The sequence below is a fragment of the Geotrypetes seraphini genome, chromosome 1 (genome assembly GCF_902459505.1).
Source record: "Geotrypetes seraphini chromosome 1, aGeoSer1.1, whole genome shotgun sequence".
In the NCBI taxonomy this organism is placed as follows: domain Eukaryota; kingdom Metazoa; phylum Chordata; class Amphibia; order Gymnophiona; family Dermophiidae; genus Geotrypetes; species Geotrypetes seraphini.
In genome coordinates, this window is record NC_047084.1 from 290,524,189 (window position 1) to 290,548,204 (window position 24,016).

General features: G+C 41.0%; 1 protein-coding gene across 7 annotated transcripts in view; it reads left to right on the forward strand.

The window, feature by feature from the left end:
* Positions 1-24,016, forward strand: part of DYSF (dysferlin) — a 539,803-nt gene that overhangs the window by 319,142 nt on the left and 196,645 nt on the right. For all 7 annotated transcript variants that reach the window (XR_004540213.1, XM_033953409.1, XM_033953435.1 and 4 more), the window contains 2 exons: positions 6,730-6,911; positions 10,073-10,213. Coding sequence is in view for 6 of the 7 variants with exons in the window: in XM_033953409.1 (XP_033809300.1) it covers positions 6,730-6,911; positions 10,073-10,213 (323 nt within the window). In the remaining variant the exon portion in view is untranslated. The remainder of the gene's footprint in view (positions 1-6,729; positions 6,912-10,072; positions 10,214-24,016) is intronic.

The window sequence follows — 24,016 nt, forward strand, 5'->3', positions numbered from 1 at the left end:
AGAAATAAGGCCAGGATTCACTAACCTGCCCGATTGGGCCCGATCCGGGCAGGTTCAACTAATTCATGAAACAAAAATATGCAGATGGGGGCGATCGGAGAACGCCCCCATCTGCCTGCACTGCTCACGCATGCGCAGACCGCGCAGACCCGTCCCAGCCGTGACTTTTTTTTTTACTTTAAACTTTTGCAGTCTGTGGGTTTAACCCACTTTGGGTTGAACCCACGGGCTTGCACAGGCAGTCGGGGAAGACAGATTCGGGGCAGGCAGGCAGGCATGTTCAGGCCTGACTCTCCTGCTTCCATGCGGCAACACCAGCCTTTTCCCTCCTTCCCTTCAGTGCAGCCCCGCTTTAAACCCACGGGGAACAGAGAGGATATGTCAGGCACGCAATCCCAGGGGTGCAGGACTGCGAGAGCCAGGGCAGGCAGATCGAAACAGGCAGATCAGGGCTGCAGGAGGCGTTCGGGGCTGCAAGAGATCAGGGCTGACAGGGCAGAGAGCAGGGCTTCAATAGAACAGGAGAGTCGGAAGGACGTTTTCAACTGCTCCCCAGCAGCCGCTTCTTCCGTTGATTGGCCAGCCCTGTCCAATGTGAAATTTTGTGTAGTGAATCGCGTCGCTGTCCAATTTGCATGTACAGATTCGAAGCGGATCGCAGGAGAGGTAAGTGAATCTGGCCGGAGGGAAATTTGCTCGTTAAGGGGTTGCAAACCAATCGGTACACGATCAGTTTGCTTAGTGAATCTAGCTCTAAGTCCTTTCCCCTCTCCCCAAATTCTGATCCTGTTTCATGAACACCACTTACTGAGAGCAGCCCCTCCTTCGCAGAACTCCCTGCAATAGCAGACCCCCTCCTCCTGGCCGTATTGGAAGGCTGGCCTCTAGCAATAGTACTATGAATCTATCACTAGAGCTTGTGGCAGCCATATTCTATCAGGAGCTGGTAGGGGTAGGAGTGAGGGGGGGTTCATTCCTGCTTGACCGACTCCACTGGACCATCAGGGATAAGAAGTAGGCCCTGTGGGGGAGCCCAAAGGTAGGTGGGTGAGAGGGGGCATGAGGGGGTTGTCTTTTTGAGGAGGGTTCTTTTATGGGGAATTCTTTTATTAGGGAGGTGCTGGTAGAGGTCAGCACTGGTGTTTGGAGGTGGGGTTTTGATATATTGATGGAAGGGGGGGGGGGTCAGGAGGGGGTAGGGCCTTGTTGATGGGATTGCTGGAGAGAGGAGAGCTCAGCCACAAGCCTAGGTCGCTACCCAGAAGCTATGTGGTGCTGGCCAGCACCCACATAGCAAACAACCAAAGTCAACAATGATCCTGTTTGATTACTTAACAATGCAGGTGCTGGCACTGAATATTAGTAGCAATCGCATAGCTCCTGACTCCTCCCGAACTTCACCTCTGGAACACCCTGCTCCTGCTCATTTTAAAAATGACTGGTTAATGCCAATATTCAGTGGCACTACCTGGTTTAAGTATCACTGAATAGTGGCGACTGGTCAACAGTGCGATTTAAGCAGGCAGAAACTTCTGCCCATTTTAATCATTCTTAAAGTCTTATGAAGTCTAATTTATTTATTTATTTATTCAATGTTCTATACCGTTCTCCCAAGGGAGCTCAGAACTGTTTACATGAATTTATTCAGGTACTCAAGCATTTTTTCCTGTCTGTCCCGGCGGGCTCACAATCTATCTAATGTACTTCTCTTCCTATGTCCTCCGAAGTTTATTTATATTTGGACATTACGCTTCTTTATGGACTAATGAATTATGAACATTTTTAAAATAGCACTTTAAACTACCTTTAACCATAATATGGTGCAATGATAGATACCATAAGAATCTCTACAGGGGCTTGTCCCCATATTGAGTTCTTACAATCCATCTTTGGAGTCTGAGCACTACTCAAGGTTAAAAGCATTTAAAGTAGCTTTATTGGTTCCTTTACCAGTGTCAGGATATCATTGACCTTCAGGAACTTTTCTTTTGCATTTTCCCCAGTCGTTTATATTGAGATACAGGACTTCTCTTCCTATGTACATTTTCTCTGGTCCTATTTCTGTTTTTTTCTTTAAGAACACTGCTACTTTTGCACTTCTTCCTCTCACGAACCTGTCTAAAAAAAATGTCTAACCTCTATGTTTTACCATCGTAGCTGTTTTTTTTATTCTTTATATTTTCACTCTGATTATTTTCCAAGTTTTCCAGATATTGTCTATCTGTCTTTTTTTGTGATCTTTTGTAGTTTATGAACAATAACCTTTTTTTCTTTACCTTTTCAGCTAGGTTTTCTGAATTATTACTGGCAGGTGCTCCTTCTGGAAATGGTTCTAAGGATTTCAATCTTCAAGACACTTTTTTGTATTTGAATTTCTAGTGGGTAGACTTACTTGGATCACCTTATTTCTCCTGTTGTGCTTCCAAGAAGGCACAAGTTCCTTCTTTCTCATATGATTATAGTATCTAATAGGATTTTAGAATTAAATAGGCACTTTGCGTCTGGTTCTGTAAACGGCACCTACATCAGTAGGTACCTACAAAAATGGTATCTACCGCATGTCAATCAAATTTAGGCACCATTTGTTGAATTGCACCTAGCTACTCCTAACTCAACTTAGGCACTAGTAAGTATCATATTGTTAGGTGCTGGTACATTAGACCAGGGTTTTCTTGTCCTAATTTACTGGCGCTTAACATATACCCAAATTCAGCCCTAACTGTCAGCCTAGCCTTACATTGCTAGCTGTCAGCATTTTCTGTTGGCCTAAGCAATGTCAGCAGAGGCCTATGGGAGATTATATCATTCATATCTGATCTTGGGTGATGTCAGTGCAGATGGACCATCAGCCTCAGAATGCCCAAATTACATCTAAATTATCAGTGCTTAAAAGTAACAAAAGACCTTGGCACAACCCTGAGGTGGTAAGGACTGCATGTTCATCAGCGCAGACATGAAAACTGCTGATCATGTGGAGAATGATTTCACATCAATAACTGCGTGCCTCTTTTCTTTCTGGGCTCAAATGTCTGTATTAACATCTGAAGCTGCTTGGGCTGAGAACTTTTCAGCACTCCCTCATAATACGGGCTAGAATGTACTGTTTTTTAAAAATATATTTGAGTGGTGGGAGGGGGTTGGTGACCACTGGGGGAGTAAAGGGGGGGATCATGTCTAAATCCCCCCAGTGATCATCTGGTCAATTTGGGCTTTTAAAACAGTTCTTGCTCCAAACATCTAAAAAAAAAAAAAAAGCCCAGAACCTTTTGTTAAAGGTTTGATTATGCCTGAGGAATGTCTAAGTCCTAAGCCCGCCCCATGCCCACCCAAAACATGCCTCTAACCATGCCCCCTTAAGATTTGAATGCACTTGAGACAAAATAACCAGAAAGACAGCTAGAAAGTTTGTTTTGAGAATGCCCAATTGGACATTTTGACTAGTAAGACATCCAAGTGCTGGTTTATACTGTCTTTTTGAAGTCTATCTTTTTTGAAAATGAGCCTGATAATGTTCTGAATCTACCAACAATCATATATGACCCATTTTATTCAAATGGGCCCAGCTGTAGATAACAAATGTTAATGTTTAGTAAAAGATCCCCATAATTTGATGTTATAAGGGGTTTTAGGCACCTGGGAAGGGGAAGGCCCGCCCAAAGTGTTGCTGGGTCAGAGCATATGTGGCCCCTTTAAATATGATTCTAGCTGTTGTTCATACAGTGGCTCCTATTCAGTTCCAGTGATGTCAGACTCTGCAATAGTCGGCATGCTGTCATGTGCATCCCACAGACATCCTGATGCTTGTAATCTAGTCACATACATGTATAAATGATCATATTCTGTATATATGCGCTAATCTTTGATACTGTATTGTGCAGGTTTGAGTGGAGTATGGGCAAATGCTCAATTAGGCACTTAAATAACTGTGATTTATGAGTATTCTTGAACAATTTTTGAGTGAGCATTTCTCAGTGCTATGGTTGGTGTTACTGCTCATACCTAAAATATAGCCATGTTCTGCTACTCTAGAATTTTATAAAGAAAGAATTCTATGTTTTTTTAAAATCATAGAATAGACTTCAAATGGGTGCATTCATAGTGCCAAAATAGGTGTCACTTTATAGAATTACCCTTTAAGGATTCAACTTTCATGCTGAAAGCTTTCCTGACTTAACATGCATAGTAAATTGTTTAGCACTCATATGTTAAAAGCTTTCCCCCCCCCCCCCCCATGAGTTTCATTGGCTCCACAGTGATCAGATATGGGCTTTGCCTTCAATATAATTAACAGCAAGAATTTCTTGTCCATTGCTCAGACAATAAGCTTTTTGTTAAAACCATCCAAGCTTAAAGATGGGCGATGTCATCTTACCTGATTGGCTGGCTAGGGAGGCCGTGGCATGAATTCACCCATCTAGCGAAACAGAACATCAGTAAAATATTACAATGCAGAATTGTGATCTTTGTTTTAAATAGGTTCAAGCAAGTGTGACGGTCTCTTTACAGACTTTGCATAAACACTAGTCTGTAAATACAAATGATAATCTACGGAGAAGTTTTCCAGATGGTATTTTATTTCTGTTATTTTTTTTGTCATTCATTTCAATGTACAATAGTTAATATTTGAGCTCAATTACTTTTCCTTATTGCTGATAATGAAGACCTATTTGGTTCCCTAAACAACTGTAGATTATTAAATAGGGTAGGTGATGCAGAGATTGAACATTTAGGTGGAGCAGACAAGTTTCCATTGCTCATTGCATCTACCCTTCCTATCCAAATTGATGTATTGAATACTGTTATAAGCTATTAAGCTATGAAACTGACTGTGGAATGTTCTAAGAGAAAACTGTGCTCTGGTATCTGATCAATCATTGCTATATTTTGATAGGAGAGGTGAGGTGAGGAGTGGCCTAGTGGTAGAGCTGAGAGTTCCTTGCCAAGTTTCTTTAGAAGTTTGGCTGTCAGTACTTCTTTCAGTACATTCCTAAAGGTCTTTATCAAAACTTCCTGAAATAGAGATACCACTGTAATATCCTGTTATCAGTTTGGTATATCCCCTGAGGAAGGCAGTGCTCTGCCAAAACCAGGATCCTGGTTGGGACAGTCCATAGGAACTTTTCATAAAATCCCTTGTGTTGTATTGTGACATCGGCTTTGACATAGGCACTCCCTATTTAAGCCAGGGTTTTCGTGACCTAAATATGGTTTATTTTATTTAATATACCACCCTTTCTTATACAATAATAGAGCAGTTCACAACATTTATAAAACATACAATAACAAAAACTATGTTCCAAAAAAGGAAAAGAAAAAAAATATATAATTTCTTTCCTCACTTTTTAAAATAAAATAAAATAACTTAAAAAAAAATAAAATTGCAGGCTATAGTGTTAGTAAATCTTAATCATATCAGAGACATCCAACTGAATAGAGAAAGCCTGTTCAAAAAGATGTATTTTTAATAGAGTTCTAAATCTTATGCACTGAGGATGGAAGAGAATTCCAAAGAGACGGTGCGAGACAAGAAAGCGATCTCTGTCTGGAAAGTTCATAAAGAATTGAACATGTAGAGGGAATATAAAGTCATTGGTCATTCAAAGAGCATAAAGCTCTTTGTGCATTCTTTTGTGCATCCTTATCAAGAAATGAACAAATTGAACAAAATTGTCTTAAAGAATAAAAACAAGTTTTAACAACTGCTGATATTTGATGTTTAAAAGAAAGCTGATGATTCAAAAGAACACCTAAGACCAAAACAGGTGCCTACCATGCTAAACATACCCATGGCCATGCCTACACTCTCGAAGGTGCTTTGGACTAGGTGCCTACCTCAAAACGGTAGGAGCCTATTGAGTTCGGTGCCTACCCTGCGATTAATTTTAATTTAAGCCATTTATGAGGTGCTAATTGCTCATTATTGCCGATTAAGGTTTTTAAATGTTAGACGACACCTAGATTGTCTAGGTGCACCATCTTAGGTGCCTGTCTTTTATAGAATCTAGGCCTGAGTGTTACATGAGGGTACTGACTGAGCCAAGATTTCTGGTAGTACGGTTTTGAGCTATTGCCACTACACTTCTCCCTCCCTATTTGTGGGGGTTAGGTGCAGAGCTGGCCAGCGAATATGGAAAAATTGCAAATAACTTTTTTACCGGCTCTGATCCATCCCCGGAACTTACCTGGTGGTCTAGCGGTGGTGTGGGGCAGAAGCGATCTTCCTACACTATTGCCCCGTGTAGAGCCATGCTGCTGAGTTCCCGTGGGCTCACGAGACTACAACAGGAACTACAAGACTACAACAGGAGTGTAGGAAGATTGCACCTGCCCCGCGTTACTGCTAGACCACCAGGTAAGATCAATGCTATGATCGCCCCCATGCCACCTCTGGTCGCCCCCCTCTGCCTCTGATCATCCCCTCTGCCTCCAATCGCCTCTCTCTGCCTCTGATCGCCACCCCCCCCCCCCCGCCGCCTCTATCGCCTCCCTCCAAGTCCCAGGGCCGTTTTTTTGTTCGATGCCAATGAGCAATTCTCGGGGGGGGAGGGGGGAAGGGCCTGGGAGAAAAAACATGGATATTCGAAACCGCGAACAATGAATCCGCGAATAGGGAGGGGGAAGTGTATTTTAAATTTAATATGCCTCTGACCCACATTCCAGCAGTGAGTAAACTGCCAGTTTGCTAATACAGTGCTTTCACATTTTCCCTGTATAATTTTCTTACTTTAGATCCCTACGCCACTGTGTCATTTCTTCATCAAAGCCAGAAGACAGTGGTGATTAGAAGCACCTTGAATCCTACATGGGATCAGACGCTCATCTTCTATGAAATTGAGATCTTTGGTGATCCAGAGATTATTGCTGAAGTCCCTCCCAACATCGTGGTTGAAATTTATGACAGTGATACCTATGTACGTTATGCCTGTGCATGCTTTTATATTGGATTATAATTTGGCTTTTTGTTTTAACAGAGAAAAAATGTTTTTGATAAGATATATAGGGGTGTGAATTTTTATTCAGGTTGGATTGTGTTAGTTCATGCTAAAATTATTAATTTAGGCCATATGAAATAGTGCAGTGCCAATGCGAAATAACATTGTTTTATGGTAGCATAAATTTATTTATGATAGTACGCACCAGTGATTTTTTACCCTAGCAAAAAAAGGTGCTGGTTCTCACCTGCATCTGCCAATGACACTGCTTTTATTCCAATTGACTTAATTAATTCTTATAATATACTTTTCATAAATCAAAATTATTTATTTAGAAAAGTACATCATTTTTAACATGTAAGTGAGTTTATAATGGGGTAAATTCTATATATTGTGCCTAAAAAGTCAGCATCAAAACTGCTTACAAATCTGAATTAAACCCCCCCCTCCACAGAATGGTATTCTATAAACAGCACTTAAAGTTAGGCGCAGTTTATAGAATAGCACTTATGGCCAGGACTCGCAGCATGTGCAACTGAAGTATGGTGCAAATCCTTACACCTAACTTAGGGACGGATGCCCCTTTTTCTCTAATTACATGCAAAAATTTGAGGAACGCCACTGATTCACCCATTTCCATGATCCCTTTTTGGTGCCAAGTGTAAATTCTATGCCTATATTCACGCACGTAACTTTTAGGGCTCCTTTTACTAAGGTGCGCTAGCATTTTTAGCACACGCAGGAAATTACCGCATGCTACACTTCTAGAACTAATGCCAGCTCAATGTAGCGCACGCTATTCCGCACGTTAAAGCCCTAGCGCACCTTTGTAAAAGGAGCTCTTAATTAAATCCAGTTAATGATAATAATTGCTTGTTAAGAAGCCAATAATCAGTGCTAATTGACTCAATTAAGTTGCATGTGTAAGTTGGGCGCATGCCCAAATTTGCATACGCAACTACAATTTGTCTCATTCATATTGCTCAAATGGTACTACTAATATTTTTACTATTCTTTAAACATTGTTAATAACTTCCTTATTACTGGGAGTTTAATAAATTGATTAATAAAAACTTGACAATTAATTTGAAATATATAAATTACATGATCTTCTACTTAACCAGTTGATTTATTCACAAGCAGTCATCAATTTAAAAGTACAAATCTCCCTTTTAATATTACATAATTTGTTTTTATTTCATCAATTTATCGATCATTGATCGTAATATTATTAAATCCATGTTATATTCTATTTTATATAATTCATTCAGAACTGCCTCTCTCTGACGTCCCAGCTTCTCTCTCTGGCTATACACCATTGACCTCTAAACCTTAGCCTTTACCACTGCAGCACTCTGTACCCCACAATATACGGCAGTTCAAGCAATGAATTGCTAATCTTGAGAAGGAGGCAGGGATAAGCATGGCCAAAGCAGTCCAGTCTCATTCTGAGCTGTACCCCCATGCACCCTTCCTCTGTGGATCCCTTAGTTTACTCGAGATTTGCAAATAAATCTAGCTCTTTCGGCAAATTTAATAATAATAATAATAATAACAGCTTATATACTGCAATACCATGAAGTTCTATGCGGTTTACAAAGATTAAGCAAAGGTACAAATTGATTGACTTTAAGAGGGGAGGAAGAAAGAGGGTTAATAGGACAGGAAATCCATTTTTAAGGAGAGAGTGATCAATAGAACAAGTTAATCGCTATAGAGGGGAGAGAGAAGAGAGGATCAGTTGTCTAGATACTTTAGGAACAGGTGTGTTTTCAGACGTTTCCTAAATTCCTCATAAGTAGTGGGCGAAAGCAATTGTTCTAGGTCTTGGTGCGAGAGAAGATGTTCATGGTGTTTTTTCAGTTTACAATCTCTCACTGGGGGGGAAACGAAGTTGGAATTTATTCATTGAGTATGGGATTATGTAAACAAATTTCCCTGTTGAATCTGCATAAACTCATATAGTGAAAAGGGAAGGAAAATTAGTATTAGAAAAAAACATGTGAAGGGCATTTTTATGAGAAAACAAGAGAAGAGAACCAACACAGTTTGCAGTGAGTAAAGCACAAACCAAACTAAAGAGAACTGCAGACAAATGTACAAGGATGCAGACTACATTTATTGAAACAAAATTTGTGAATGCGGTTAATGTTACCACCTTGAACCAAACCAAAGGACCCGACACGGTCCGTGTTTCGGTAAACACGCCTTCTTCAGGGGTCCTAATAAACCAAAATAAAACAACTCAAAATATACATAGAAATTGAAAATTAAAAATTACATACATATATATATGAGTGACAAGTGCCAGGTGAAAATATAAGTGAAAATATAGAACAACTATCACAAAGCATAAACACATAATGCCAAAATAAGTGACACTAAAAATGTTAAAATGACAAATGTGATGTATACAATTCAATGATAGCATAAAAGTGATACAAAACTGTGAGCATGGTGCTAACAATCACATGCAGCAAAGCATATATATATAAATCAGAATAAAGAGCAAAACATCTTGTATATATATAAAATTATATACTGAAAGTTAAACCAGAGTGACAACAAAAAAATGTCCAAAAGGCATAGGTATGTACAGTGAACCTACTCAGGGCAAAGAGCAGAGTGCCAAAAACCCCCACATGCAACGTTCCAACTATGTGTGAATAAAAGTAGAAGCTTAAAAGTATAATTATATGCTGAGGGTGTGAGCTAAAAAGTCTCCTAAGAGCATAGGTTTATGTAATGAACCTACCCAGGTGGATATGGTATCAGATAGAACCGCAGTTTTATAACTGGGCATCTGCATTTAGGTGCCCCTGGCTTATAAAATACTAGCACTTAGGCATGTTAAGTGCCCAATTACCTGTGAAAGTATTAGCACTGCTACTAAATGATATTCTGTAATGGGGCATATGAGTGGCATAGTGAGGGTGAGTGGTGCCCGAGGTGGTGGTGCCCGGGGTGGTGGCGCCACTCCCCCACCCGCTTCTTTGCCCCCTCCTGTCCTGCCGCACACACGCACCCTTCCCTTCCCCCGTACAGACTGGCATAAAGGACAACCTCCCTTGATCTATTTGTCAGTCACTATTAATGCAGATGCAGATAGCGAAACTGATGACTGATTTCCTTTATTTTAGGGTGCTGATGAGTACATGGGCCGTTGTATCTGTAAGCCAAGCCTGGAGCGCTCTCCCAGGTTGTCCTGGTATCCTGTTATTAGGGGAAATAAAAATGCAGGAGAACTGCTTGCTGCTTTTGAACTTATTAAAAGAGAGAAGGTAAGAAAACACCATGCCAATGACAAATGCTTGCTACAGTCACTTTGGATGCAGGGTATATTATAGCAAGCTGGAACGCAGCTCTTATTCCGTAATGTAATGTAATGTAATTTATTTCTTATATACCGCTACATCCGTTAGGTTCTAAGACATTTAATGGTCATAAATGGAATGGCAGCAAACAAGAACAGAAGAGAATCTAATATTGTAACTGTTGTTGAGCCAAGATGTTGTAGCTACAGCCTTCTGCCAAAACTAGATTTTCTTTTTTTATCTAAGCAGACAGGAGGCACAGAGAAACCCGTACTTTGATTTCTTAATCTAGCTACAAATTTTGCAAGATAACCCGAGAGAATGAATTGCATGTGTCTCTTATTTATTTTATTTATTTTCTATATTTATAAATAAATAAAGGGCTCCTTTTACTAAGCTGCGCCAGCGGTTTTAGCGCACGCTAAAATGCCACGCATGCTAGACACTAGCGCCACTATTGAGCTGGTGTTAGTTTTTGACGTGTAGCGCGGGGTTAGCACGTGCTAATCTGCAGCGCGCGCTAAAAACGCTACCGCAGCTTAGTAAAAGGAGCCCAAAATATAGTGAAATTTCCTTTAAGCATGCAATGGGTTTGGTACTCAGACATAGTAAGACTCCAGTCATAAGTATCCGAAACAAATTAACCTATCAAGAGGCATTAAAAAGTACTGTACCATCAGCTATGCTAAATTTTACAATATAACTGTTCAGAAACAAAATTCAATATGCACAGTTTTTGGGGACTGTACTTTTACCAAAATGCACTAAAGAGGGGAATTCTATAAAATCGGCACCACGAATCAGCGTTGATTACAGAATTTCACTTTTTATTTACACCGATGCTTTAAATGTAGGCCAGCATTTTAGAAGCCTAAGACCACTTCTGGTGCAAACCATGCCCATGCTGGCCTTAGTCATCCTTAGGCGCCCCTAGGCCCTTCTTTAAGTGTGACATCGGTGCCGTAAAAGAAGGTGCTGTTTGGTGCCTTCATTTTTATTTTTAGAAAATGTGCTTCCAAATTGGTTGGCTAGCCAGCGGTAGGACGACCTACTGCTGGCTAACCTTTGGCACATCTGAGAATTTACCCCTACGTTTTTTGCAGTACTTGTTGGGGCAAGCCCAGCATATTCTCAGCAGTTACCACACTGAAAAGTTCATTAGCATGTGGTCCCACATTAGCAGCTCAAGTTACAGCTAGCATATGGTAAGTACTAAGTACTAGACCAATGGTCTCAAGCTGAAACCCTTTGCAGAGCCAAATTTTGGATTTGTAGGTACTTGGAGGACCGCAGAAAAAATAGTTAATGTCTTATTAAAGAAATGACAATTTTGCACGAGGTAAAACTCTTTATAGTTTATAAATAATATTGTCATTTATAGCTAAAGAGACATATGATCAAGAAACTTTTATTTTACTTTTGTGAGTATGATAAACATACCGAGGGCCTCAACATAGTACCTGGCGTGCCACATTTGTCCCTGGGCCGCGGTTTTGAGTCCACTGTACTAGACAATGATGGGGAAATTGAGTTCCTGCAGGAATGGGGACAAATTTGCAGGAACTCAGTTTCCCCCGTCTTGTCCCCATGAGTTTTGTCGCTGGCCCTGCCCATTCCTGTAAGCTCTGCCTTAACCCACAAGCCCTGAAACTGCTAATCTACGATACTATAGTCACAAGAAAATGCTATCAGTAGGAGAAGTCACAGAACCTATCCTATTTATAATTAATACCTTCACCAATATTAACCCATAACAAATTGTCAAACTGTCAACTCTTGTGTATGTAATCTTGTATCTGCTAACTTGTACCTACATGTATAATTGTAAACTGCTAACTCTTATTATGAATGTAAACTTGTAACCTGTTCTGGGATCTTCTGGGAGAATGGGCTAACAAATCGAATCAATCAATAAAAAAGTTTTTATTATGTGCTTTTGCCTCTAAGGCAAGCTTCTCTTCAAAGTCTCTCTTTGCTTCCCTTATCAATGCTTTGCATTTAGCTTGCTATAGTTTATGTTGTTTCGTATTGTGTTCAGTCAGGCCCTGCTTCCATTTTCTGAAGGATGTTCTAAAAACTTTAATAGCCACATTCACCTCACTTTTAACCATGCCAGCTGTTTAACCTTTTTTTAATATGTAGAATACATCTGGTTTGGGCTTCCAGGATGGTATTTTTGAACAATATCTTCACCAGATATAAATTTTTTACAGCTGCTCCTGTAAGTTTGTTTGTTTGTTGTTTTACTGTTCTTCTCATTTTATCATAGTCTCCTTTTTGAAAGTTAAATGCTAACATATTGCTTTTTCTGAGTGCATGATTATTCAAAATCTGATCACGTTATGTGGCCCCAACACTGTTTCCTCTTGCATCAGATCATGTGAAATACTAAGGACTCGATCTAGACTTGTTCTCCCCACTTGTTGGATCCTGAACCAGTTGCTCTGTAAAGCAGTCCTTGATTATATCAAGAGCTCCTTTTACGAAGGCGCGCTAGGGCCTTAATGCGCGCAATTGCGTGTGCTAAAATGCCACGCGTGCTAGCCGCTACCACCTCCTCTTGAGCAGGTGGTAGTTTTTCGGCTAGCGCGCGTGCTAAAAACACTTGCGCGCCTTTGTAAAAGGAGCCCCAAGTAATTTTACCTCCCTAGCTTGCCCTGATGTTACATTTATCTAGAGTGTGGCGCAGTGGTTAAAGTTACAGCCTCAGCAACCTGAGGTTGTAGGTTCAAACCCACACTGTTCCTTGTGACCATGGGCAAGTCGCTTAAGCCCCCCATTGCCTCAGGTACATTAGATAGATTGTGAGCCTGCCAGGACAGACAGAGAAAAATGTTTAAGTACCTGAATAAATTGATGTAAACCATTCTGAGCTCCTCCGGGAAACGGTATAGAAAATTAAATACATCTAGTCAATACTGGAGTAATTGAAATCAACAATAAGAAAAATCTACATTCTTCTATTGAAAGAAGGAACTGATACTTATAAACATAGAAACATAGAAGATGATGGCAGAAAAGGGCCACGGCCCAACAAGTCTGCCCACTCTAATGACCCACCCCCTAATTTCTTCCTTGAAGTGATCCTACATGCTTATCCCATTTTCTCTTAAAATCCAGCAAGCTGCTGGCCTCAATTACCTGCAGTGGAAGACCATTCCAATGATCAACCACCCTTTCAGTGAAGAAATACTTCCTGGTGTCACTATGAAATCTCCCACCCCCTAAGTTTCAACGGATGTCCTCTCGTTGCCGTAGGTCCTTTAAGGAAAAAGATATCCTCTTCTACCTCAATATGGCCCATGACATATTTGAACGTCTCAATCATGTCTCCCCTCTCTATACGTTCCTCGAGTGAGTATAGTTGCAATTTACCCAACCGTTCCTCATATGGGAGATCCTTGAGTCCTGAGACCATCCTGGTGGCCATCGCTGAACCAACTCAATTCTCAGCACATCCTTTTGATAATGTGGTCTCCAGAATTGTACACAATGTTCCAGATGAGGTCTCACCATGGATCTGTACAATGGCATTATAACTTCGGACTTCCAGCTGACGAAACTTCTTCGGATACAACCCATCATTTGTCTAGCCTTGGATGAAGCTTTCTCCACTTGATTGGCAGTCTTCATGTCTTCACTAATGATCACTCCCAAGTCTCGTTCTGCTGCAGTTCTTGCTAAGGTCTCACCATTTAGGGTGTAAGTTCTGCATGGATTTCTGCTGCCAAGGTAAACCTTACACTTTTTGGCATTAAAACTTAGTTGCAAAGTTGAGGACCAATGTTCCAGTAAGAGTAGGTCCTGCGTCATACAGTCGGGCACTGTGCTTTTGCCTGCTATGTTGCATAGTTTGGCATCATCGGCGAATAATGCAATTTTCCCTCTGAGCCAGGTCCCTTACGAAGATATTAAATAGGATCGGACCCAAGACACTCCACTGATCACTTCCGACGTTTCGGAGAGAGTACCGTTCACTACCACCCTCTGAAGTCTACCTCTGAGCCAGTCTTTTACCAGTCTCCTAATCCCATCGAACTCATCTTGTTCAATAAATTGCGGTGTGGGACACTATCAAAAGCCTTACTGAAGTCCAAGTACACGATGTCCAGGGACTCCCCCATATCCAGCTTTTTCGTTACCCAGTCAAAGAAGCTGATCAGATTGGATTGGCAGGACCTTCCCTTTGTAAATCCATGTTGATGGGGATCTCATAGATTCTCATCGTTCAGGATCGTATCTAATTTGTGTTTGATTAGTGTTTCCATAATTTTACTCACTATCAATGTGAGACTCACCGGTCTGTAATTTGCAGCCTCCGTCCTGCATCCCTTTTTGTGGAGCGGAATGACGTTAGCTGTTTTCCAGTCCAATAGGACTCTTCTTCTACTTAGGGAAAAATTGAAGAGCGCGGGTAACAGTTCCGCTAGGACATCTCTCAACTCCTTAAGCACCCTAGGATGTAGTTTGTCTGGTCCCATGGCTTTGTTCACTTTGAGCTTTGAAAGTTCATAGTAGACGCTGCTGGATGTGAACTCAAAATCTCGAAACGGGTCTTCCGAGCTTTCCCTTGTCTGCAGCTGCGGACCGGATCCCGGTGCCTCGCAGGTAAAGACTGAGCAAAAGTATTAATTTAGTAGTTCGGCTTTATCGGAGTCCATTTCTACATAATTCCCGTCTGGTTTCCTAAGGTGCACTATCCCATCTGTGTTCTTTTTTCTGTCACTAATATACCTGAAGAAGGATTTATCCCCTTTTTAATGTTCTTTGCTAGATTCTCTTCCATCCGGAGTTTGACCTCTCTGACTGCTGTTTTGATAGCTCTAGACTTGGCCAGATAGTCTTCTTTAGTCTCTTGTTTTCCTGATTGTTTGCAGGAGATAAATGCTCTTTTCTTCTTTTTTAAGAGGTCCGAGATCTCCGCAGAGAACCACTGAGGTTTATTGTTCCCCCGCCGTTTACTTATTGTTTTTATATAGAGGTTGGTTGCTTCGTGTAGGGTAGATTTCAGAGCTGACCACATTACCTCTACATTATCTGTTGTGGCCTGGTTTTGCAGCGCCCGATAGACGAAATCACCCATGCTTTTGAAGTTAGTGCCCTTAAAGTTGAGGACCTTTGTGGATGTGTTAGATCTAGTGAATCCTTTCCTGAGGTGAAACCCTACCATGTTGTGGTCACTGGAGGCCAACATATCACCTACCGAAACTTCTGTGACACTTTCTCCATTGGTGAGTACCAGATCCAGTATCGCCTGATCCCTAGTGGGCTCCAATACCATCTGTTTGAGTTGTGCTCCCTTTATGGAGGTTAGTAGCCTTCTGCTGCCGCTGGTCGTAGCGGAAAGTTTGTTCCAATCTGCATCAGGCATATTGAAGTCCCCTAACAACACCATGTCTCCACGCAGAGTGATGGTCTCTATGTCTTCGATTAATTCTATATCTGTGTTTTCCTGTTGTCTTGGAGGTCCGTATACAACACCAAGATAAAGGCATTTGTCATTCCCCCTGGCCAGGTTCACCCAAAGGGATTCCCCGGTGTACTTGACATCTGCGATCCTGGTAACTTTGATGTCCTCTTTAGTGTATAGTGCTACCCCCTTCTCCTGTTTTGCCCTCTCTGGAGAAAAAAGACCTCAGTTTAACCAGTAGCCCTGCAGGTTATAAGCATAGCTTTAGGCAGTCATAGCTTTTAAATGAGCAGCATTCATTCATTGGTCAAAAAATAAAAACCTCCACTCTCGTTATTTCTTTTTTTTTTTTTTTAATTCTTTATTTATGCATTTTAAACATTTGACAATAATAAAGTAAAAAAAAGCAAATATACAAAGGTAACAGAAAAAATTTTAATAGTAAGGAATAAATATCCTTACATCTCATTACTTAAGGAAAAAGAAAATCTCATCCTGAGTGTTGTTAGTCCTCAATTAATGAAGGCAGAGCTGTTAAATCAGGCTGAAAAATTAAAGGAAATAAGAAAAAGGAAAATAAAGATGTAGTTTGACAGACCCTAAACAAAATTTTCTATGCGGTTTAACTTGAGGACAATTCTCATAGCAGAAGAACTCTAAGATTTAGAGCTCCCTTTACAAAGGTGCGCCAGCACCCCAACGCACGCACTGGATTAGTGCACGCTAGCCAAAAATCTACCACCTGCTCAAAAGGAGGCAGTAGCGGCTAACACATGCAGCAATTTAACACGCGCTATTCCGCGCGTTAAGGCCCTAGTGTGCCTCTGCAAAAGGAGCCCTTAGTAGCTATGGATTTAGAAAGCTCATAGAAAACATATCTATTATCTTTTTTTTTTTTTTTAATTCTTTATTCATTTTTTAATCTTACATCAAGTGTACAATTAATAAAACATTTGAGATTAAATACATCACTTGAATTTTTCCTAGTATAACATCAAATACATAAATTTATTCCCTTCCCACCCACCCTTTCCATTCATATACAAATATAAATATTCTTTCCTATTGATTAAACCTTCAGTAATATTTAGACCACCCACCTCCCTCCATTTGAAAATATACTTTCAATAGAAAATGGTATCTACTCATTGCAGTAAGTTGTCAATGGCCCCCAGATCTTTTAAAATTTATTATAACTCTTGTTATTTCTTAAACTAGCAACTCACCCATTATTGTTGTATTATCCAATTTGTTAGCCTAAATAATTTCTCCTGAAATTTCTATATATCTCTCTTCATTCTGTCCAGGTGGACAGTAGAATATTCCTATCGCTATCCTTTCCCCCTTTACACAAGAAATTTCTATTCATAATGATTCTAAGGTGCATTTGTGCCTTTGTCTATTTGATTCAAGGCCCTCTTTAACATATAACACTACTTCTCCATTTATTTGATGTACCCTATTGCTGTGATATAATTTGTACCCTGGTATGACAGTGTCCCACTGGTTATCTTCCTTCCACCAGGTCTCAGAGAGGTCTATTATGTCTCCCTTTACATGTAGTGCAATATATTTTAGGCTTCTAGCATTTGCTAATGACCCAAATGGACACTCCCCAGATTCTTCCCACTGCAGCATCCCTTCTCCCTGATCCTCTTGTCCACTGGATATCCCAATACCCTACCTCAAATGCCCCTGGTGGCCCGCAGCCTCTGGACCTCCTAAACTCCTCACTTTCCACCTCAAATATTTTCCCTGGTGGGCCAAGTGACTCTTTGCACCTCCATTCTGTTCTCTTCCCTTCTCATAGAAAAACAGAGGTCCAAGTTGACCATGCTATTCCCTTCAGAATCCCTCTGATGCCCCCAGACCCCCCCCCCCCCATGTATCGCCAACAATGGAAGACAGGAGCGTTCCCCTCTTACAGTTTATCTGTATTAAATGCAGATACATATTAATGTATTGACACCATTAGTAAATCTACCTTACTTATGAAGCAAAAAATTTGGCATTAAGAGTTGGATCTTATTTTAGCCCTCATGTGTGCAAGCAAAGAAAGAACTATAAGAAAATCAACCAAACAAGTGGTCTGCTGTTTGAGAAGCATCTTAAGTTTGCCAAAGTCACCATGGAACAGGATTTTCTTCTCTCAAACAAATGTCTAACTATGAATTCTTGAGGCATAAACACTGGACCATTCCAAAACCTCAGATCTGGGAAACCTAGCAGCAGGAGATGTGTATGCCAAGCATCTTTCTTGCATATCCAAACAAATAATATCTAAGATAGAACTTAAAATAAAGTGTACTTCTGAATGCTGTGGGGTTAGCTACAGCCATATGTTACCAGTATTTTTAACACCACTCACAGTTATAGTTTCAATATATTGCTCATACAAGTCATTTGAAATTGTACAGATAATTCATTTATACTAATGGATGCAATGTCAGAACAAAAATGTAGACACTTACATTGCTGAACTCCAGTGACTTGCAAAATTTCTGAAAATTTAGGGAACCTAAGCTATAAGACCATCTTGACAATTGAATAAATAGCTTAGCAGGATTTATAAAAGGTTTGGATAATTTCCATTAAAAAAGTCCATAAGCCATTATTAAGATGGACTTGGGAAAATCCACTGCCTAATCCTAGTATAAGCAGCATAAAATCAGTTTTATTCTTTGGGATCTTGCCAGGTACTTGTGACCTGGGTTGGCCACCGGTGGAAACAGGATACTGGGTCTATCCCAGTATGGCATCTTTTATTTTCATGAATTTTTTTTCAGAATATATTGACTGAGATTTGCCTGGCTTGAACTGGGATTGAAGGGATTGATATTCAAAATGGACAGGAGAGGCTTTTGCCTGGCAAAATCCTGCTGAGCTGGTTTTCCAGTAATATTCAGTGGCACTTTGGCAGTAAATACCCACTTAATATTGCCTCTAACCACAAAGCACTATTCATTTAGTTCCAGTTTCTATATTAATACCTCTTAACAAACATGGTAATAGAGAAGAAGTCAGAAACGAAAAGCTGGAAAGCCTCACTTCAGTGGTTGGAAAGATAATGGAAGCTCTGCTGAAGGAAAGAATAGTGAACTACCTGGAATCCAATGGGTTACAAGATCTGAGATAACTTGGTGTCACCAAAGGGAAATCATGCTAAACAAATCTGATCAATTTCTTTGACGGGGTGACCAGAGAATTGGATAGAAGATGTACTCTAGGTGTAGTCTACCTGGATTTCAGCAAAGCCTTTGACACAGTTCCTCATAGGATGCTCATCAGTAAACTTAGTGAGCTGAAGTTGGGACCCAAAGTGTTGACCTGGATTAGAATTTGATTGATGGGCAGATGACAGAGAGTGGTAGTGAATGGAATTTGCTCAGAGGAAAGAAAGATGAGTAGTGGCATGCCTCAGGGATCGGTATTAGGGACTATTCTATTCAATATATTTGTGAGTGATATTTCTGAAGGATTAGAAGGAAAAGTGTGTCTTTTTGCAACAGATTTGCAACAGAGTAGACATGCTGGAGAGAATAGAAAACATGAAATCTGTGAATGTTGGAAGAATGGTCTAATACAGGGTTGTCCAACATTGGTTCTCGAGGACCGCAATCCAGTTGGTTTTTCAGGATTTCCCCAATGAATTTTCATGAGATCTATTTGCATGCATTGCTTCCATTGTATGTAAAGAGATCTCATGCATATTCAGTTGGGAAATTCTGAAAAGTTTACCTGTTGAGGGCTGAGGTTGGACACCCCTTGTCTACGAGGGGCCATTGAAAGGTTCTCAGCCCAACAAAATAAGTTGGGGCAGTCTCCATCAAGGGCTATACACTTAATCCAGCAATTTTTTACTTTTTCATTCTGTATTTTTCCAATGGAATAAAAAAAGTGGAAAATCACTGGACTAAGTGTATAGTCCTCAATGGAGATTGCCCCAGCTTTGTTGGCTGGGCTGAGAACTTTTCAGCGGCTCCTCGTAATGTCTAGTAGTTACAATTTAATGTGAAGAAGGGCAGAGTGATGCACTTGGGGAGTAAAAATCCAAAGGAGCTGTCGTATATGCTTGGGGTGAGAGGCTGAGATACACGGACAGGAAGAGGGACCTTGACATGATAGTGTCTGAGGATCTCAAGGCTGTGAAACAATGTGACAGAAGGATGCTGGGCTGCATAGAGAGATGAATCAACAGCAGAAAAAGAGAAGTGTTGATGTCCCTGTACAAGTCATTGGTGAGGCCCCTCTTGAAATATTGTGTTAAGTTCTGAAGGCTGTACCTTGCTAAGCATTTAAGAAGACTTGAAGCGGTCTAGAGGAAGATGGTGAAAATGATATTGGGATTGCACTGAGAGATGTTTGAGAAAAGGCTTGAATATCTTAATAGGTATACTTAGAGAAAAGAAGGGATAGAGGACATATGATGCAGACATTTAAATACTTGAAGGGTATTAATCAAAAACAAATCAGAGACGGAGAAGTGGTAAAACTAGAGGACATAATGTGAAGTTGCAGGGTGGTAGAGTTAGGAGTAATGTCATAGAAACATAGAAAAATGACGGCAGATAAGGGCCATAGCCCATCAAGTCTGCCCACTTCACAGACCCACCCCCCTGAGTCTGCTTTCCTGGAGATCCCTCTCCTAATGACCCATCCTTAACTCCACCCTCTTAAGGATCCCACATGGGCATCCCATTTACCCTTAAAATCTGGCACGCTGTTGGCCTCGATTACCTGTATTGGAAGCTTGTTCCAATGATCAACCACTCTTTCGGTGAAGAAATACTTTCTGGTGTCCCCATGAAATTTCCCGCCCCTGAGTTTAAGCGGATGCCCTCTTGTGGCTGAGGGTCCCTGGAGGAGGAAAATATCTTCTTCCACCTCGATACATCCGGAGATGTATTTAAATGTCTCAATCATGTCTCCCCTCTCCCTACGTTCCTCGAGAGAGTAGAGCCGCAGCTTGTTCAGCCTCTTTTCGTATGAGAGATCCTTGAGCCCCGAGACCATCCTGGTGGCCATCCGCTGAACTGACTCTGCTCTTAGCACATCTTTACAGTAATGTGGCCTCCAGAATTGCACACAGTATTCCAGATGTGATCACACCATGGTTCTGTATAACGGCATGATGATCTCAGGCTTCCGGCTGACGAAACTTCTGCGGATACAACCTAACATTTGTCTTGCCTTAGATGAAGCCTTCTCCACTTGATTGGCAGCTTTCATATCTGCACTGATGATAACTCCCAAATCTCGTTCTGTTACAGTCCTAGCTAAGGTTTCACCATTTAAGGTGTAAGTTCTGCACGGATTCCTACTGCCGAGGTGCATGACCTTGCATTTCTTGGCGTTGAAGCCCAGCTGCTAGGTAGATGACCAACGTTCCAACAAAAAAAGGTCATGCGTCATACTATCGTGTAAATCAGAGCCGCTCACTATGTTACATAGCTTGGCGTCATCGGCAAATAGTGTTATTTTACCTTGAAGCCCCTGAGTCAGGTCCCCTATGAATAAGTTGAAAAGGAGCGGGCCCAAGACTGAGCCCTGCGGTACTCCACTCGTCACTTCTGACGTTTTAGAGAGGGTACCGTTAACCACCACCCTCTGAAGTCTACCACTTAGCCAATCCTTGACCCATGCAGTTAGCGTTTCTCCCAACCCCATCAATTTCATCTTGCTCAACAGCCTACAGTCAGGAAACACTTCTTCACAGAGAGGATGGTGGATGCTTGAAATGCCCTCCATGTAGAGGTGGTGAAGGTAAAAACATTGAAGGAGTTAAAAAAATGCATGGGATAAACACTTGGGATCCCTAAATAGAAAGAGGGTATTATCAACACAAAACTCAACAGATTAAACATTATAATAATAATAAAATAATAATAACTTTATTCTTATTTACCGCCATAACTTTATTTATGATGCGCAGGAGTGATGCTTAAATGGAAGCCATGGGGAAGTGAAGATGATGCTGGCTGGACTTCTACGGTTTGTGTCCCGTATATAGCAAGACGGATCAGGAGGGGCTGGAGTTCGCTTTGATAGCAACTTCAGCAGTGGGGCAGTGCGAAAGAGTGTAGCCAATGCCGGTCTCTGTCCTATATATAGCAAGAAGGATCAGGAGCAATTATGCATATTTTATACCATATTCAAATCGTCTAAGTATAGGTCATACCTATCTTGGAAGGGGGAGGGAAAGACATGTTACACTGGAAGTTAGCAAATAAAATGAATAGGTTTGTTGCTTCAATATTGCCTTGAGAACGAATGTGACTATTGGGCAGACTGGAGGGACCATACAGGTCTTTAATCTTCTGTCATTTACTATGTTACTATGTTATCATATCTCCCCTGTCTCTCCTCTAGGGTACATATATTCAGGTACAGGTATTTATTTTATACTTGGGGCAATGGAGGGTTAAGTGACTTGCCCAGAGTCACAAGGAGCTGCAGTGAGACAGAGAAAGAAAGAGAGAGAGAGAGAGAGAGAGAGAGAGAGAGAGAGAGACAGAGACAGAGAAAGAGAGAAAGAAAGAGAGAGAGAGAGAGACAAAGAGAGTAAGAGAAAGAGAGAATGAGAGAGAGAGAAAGGGAGAGAGTAAGAGTAAGAGAAAGACAGAGAGTAAGAGAGAGAAAGACAAAGAGTAAGAGAGAGAGAGAGTTGGATCATGTTGGAGGTTTGGAAAAGAAAGCTGGAGGGCTGGGATAAGAGGCAGATGGAGAGACAAGAAAATAGAGGAATAACTAAGACGGTGAAGGAATAAAAGGTAGTGAAAGACAGAGCAGAAGACTGACAAATGCGAGATGAGTTTTGTGATGTGCTTTCATTTCAAATGCATCGGGAAATCATAGTTAAATTTCCAGTTTGATTTCAATCCATTTTCAAAATAAATGGAAGAAAAAATGAACAAAATTACATGCATGTTTCATTTTAGGTAAATTAGGTCAATCTATGCTGTAAAACCCATTCTGAAACCTCTCCCGCCCCCAACTCATTCCCCTTTATGCCATCCTCGTCACAGGGTGGGAGCAATCTCTGATTTAGGGTTAGAGTTCAGATCTTTCTAGTTCACAGTTAATAGTGCAGTTGTTATTTATCCCCTTTCCCCTTTTACAAAACCGTGGAAATGATTTTTAGCGCAGGCCGGAGCGCTGTATGTTCTGCGCTACTCCCGACACTCATAGGAACACTTGAGTGTCGGGAGCAGCACTGAGCAGGGCAGGATGCATTCTTTGAGGGCCCCTAGGCACACAAGTACACTGGGCCCCCCTGGCCTTGTCCTGCCCCGCCCCGCCCCACCCTGCCCATGCCCCGCCCCTATCCCACCCCCATTTATCTGTTTTCTTCTTTACTTCTTTATTTCCACTTGTACTTCTTTTTTTTTTTTTTTTTTTTAATTCAAAACAAAGAAAGATTAGTATACCAGTGCACGGTTTTTCTTCTATGCAACCCCCAAACATCTCTGAACAACCTACTTACCCAGGAATTTAACTCTGAACCCTTTCCATGCATATATGAAAGTGTTCAAATATTTGTAAAGCAGTAATACTATCCGAAATATAAGTCTATAATAATAACCAAGTTTACAACGCCTCTCAACTGCCTCACTCTACATCAACCAACTGTAACCCATATGTATGTATAAACAACCAAATCTGTAACTCCTCTAGTACGTTCCACTCCATGTATGTTAATTTGCAATGAAACAACAAGGCAAGCAGTCCACCAAAGAATCCAACGTGAAACAAAAGAAGATTGGCAGAAAATAAGGAGACTCAAATCAGGTTAATTCAAGGTGCTCCCAAGAACCATGCCCCATGCATTTCGCCAAACAAGGCTAGTCAACGCTAACAAAAAACCATGTCCTTCATACAAACAGAACACAGAAAACACCTTCGCCTAGTATGGAATAAGTAATCACAAACTAACCTCTCCCCCATTTTACAAAACTGTAGTATGTTTTTTAGCCACAGCCAGCGCTAAAAAAATGCTCTACAGTTTTGTAAAAGGGGGGATAAAATAGAAACACGTAGACAAAGGTTAAATAAAACCACCAAGACGCTGGACTCTACATACAATGCAACACCACAGAAACAGCAATGCATATCCCCTAAAGCAAAAAAATAAATAAATAGAAAATTTTTTTCTACCTTTGTCTTGTCTGGTTTCAGCTCTCCTCATCTTCTTGTCACTCTCTTCCTTTCATCTTCTGTCCTTCTGTGCCACTTCCAGAAACTGTATGCCTCCCCCTTCCATCTTTCCCTTCACACCCATTGATCTGGAATCCATCTTCTTCCATTCCCTCCTCCAATGGTCTGGCATCTCTCTCCTCTCCCTTCCACTTCCATCAGCATCA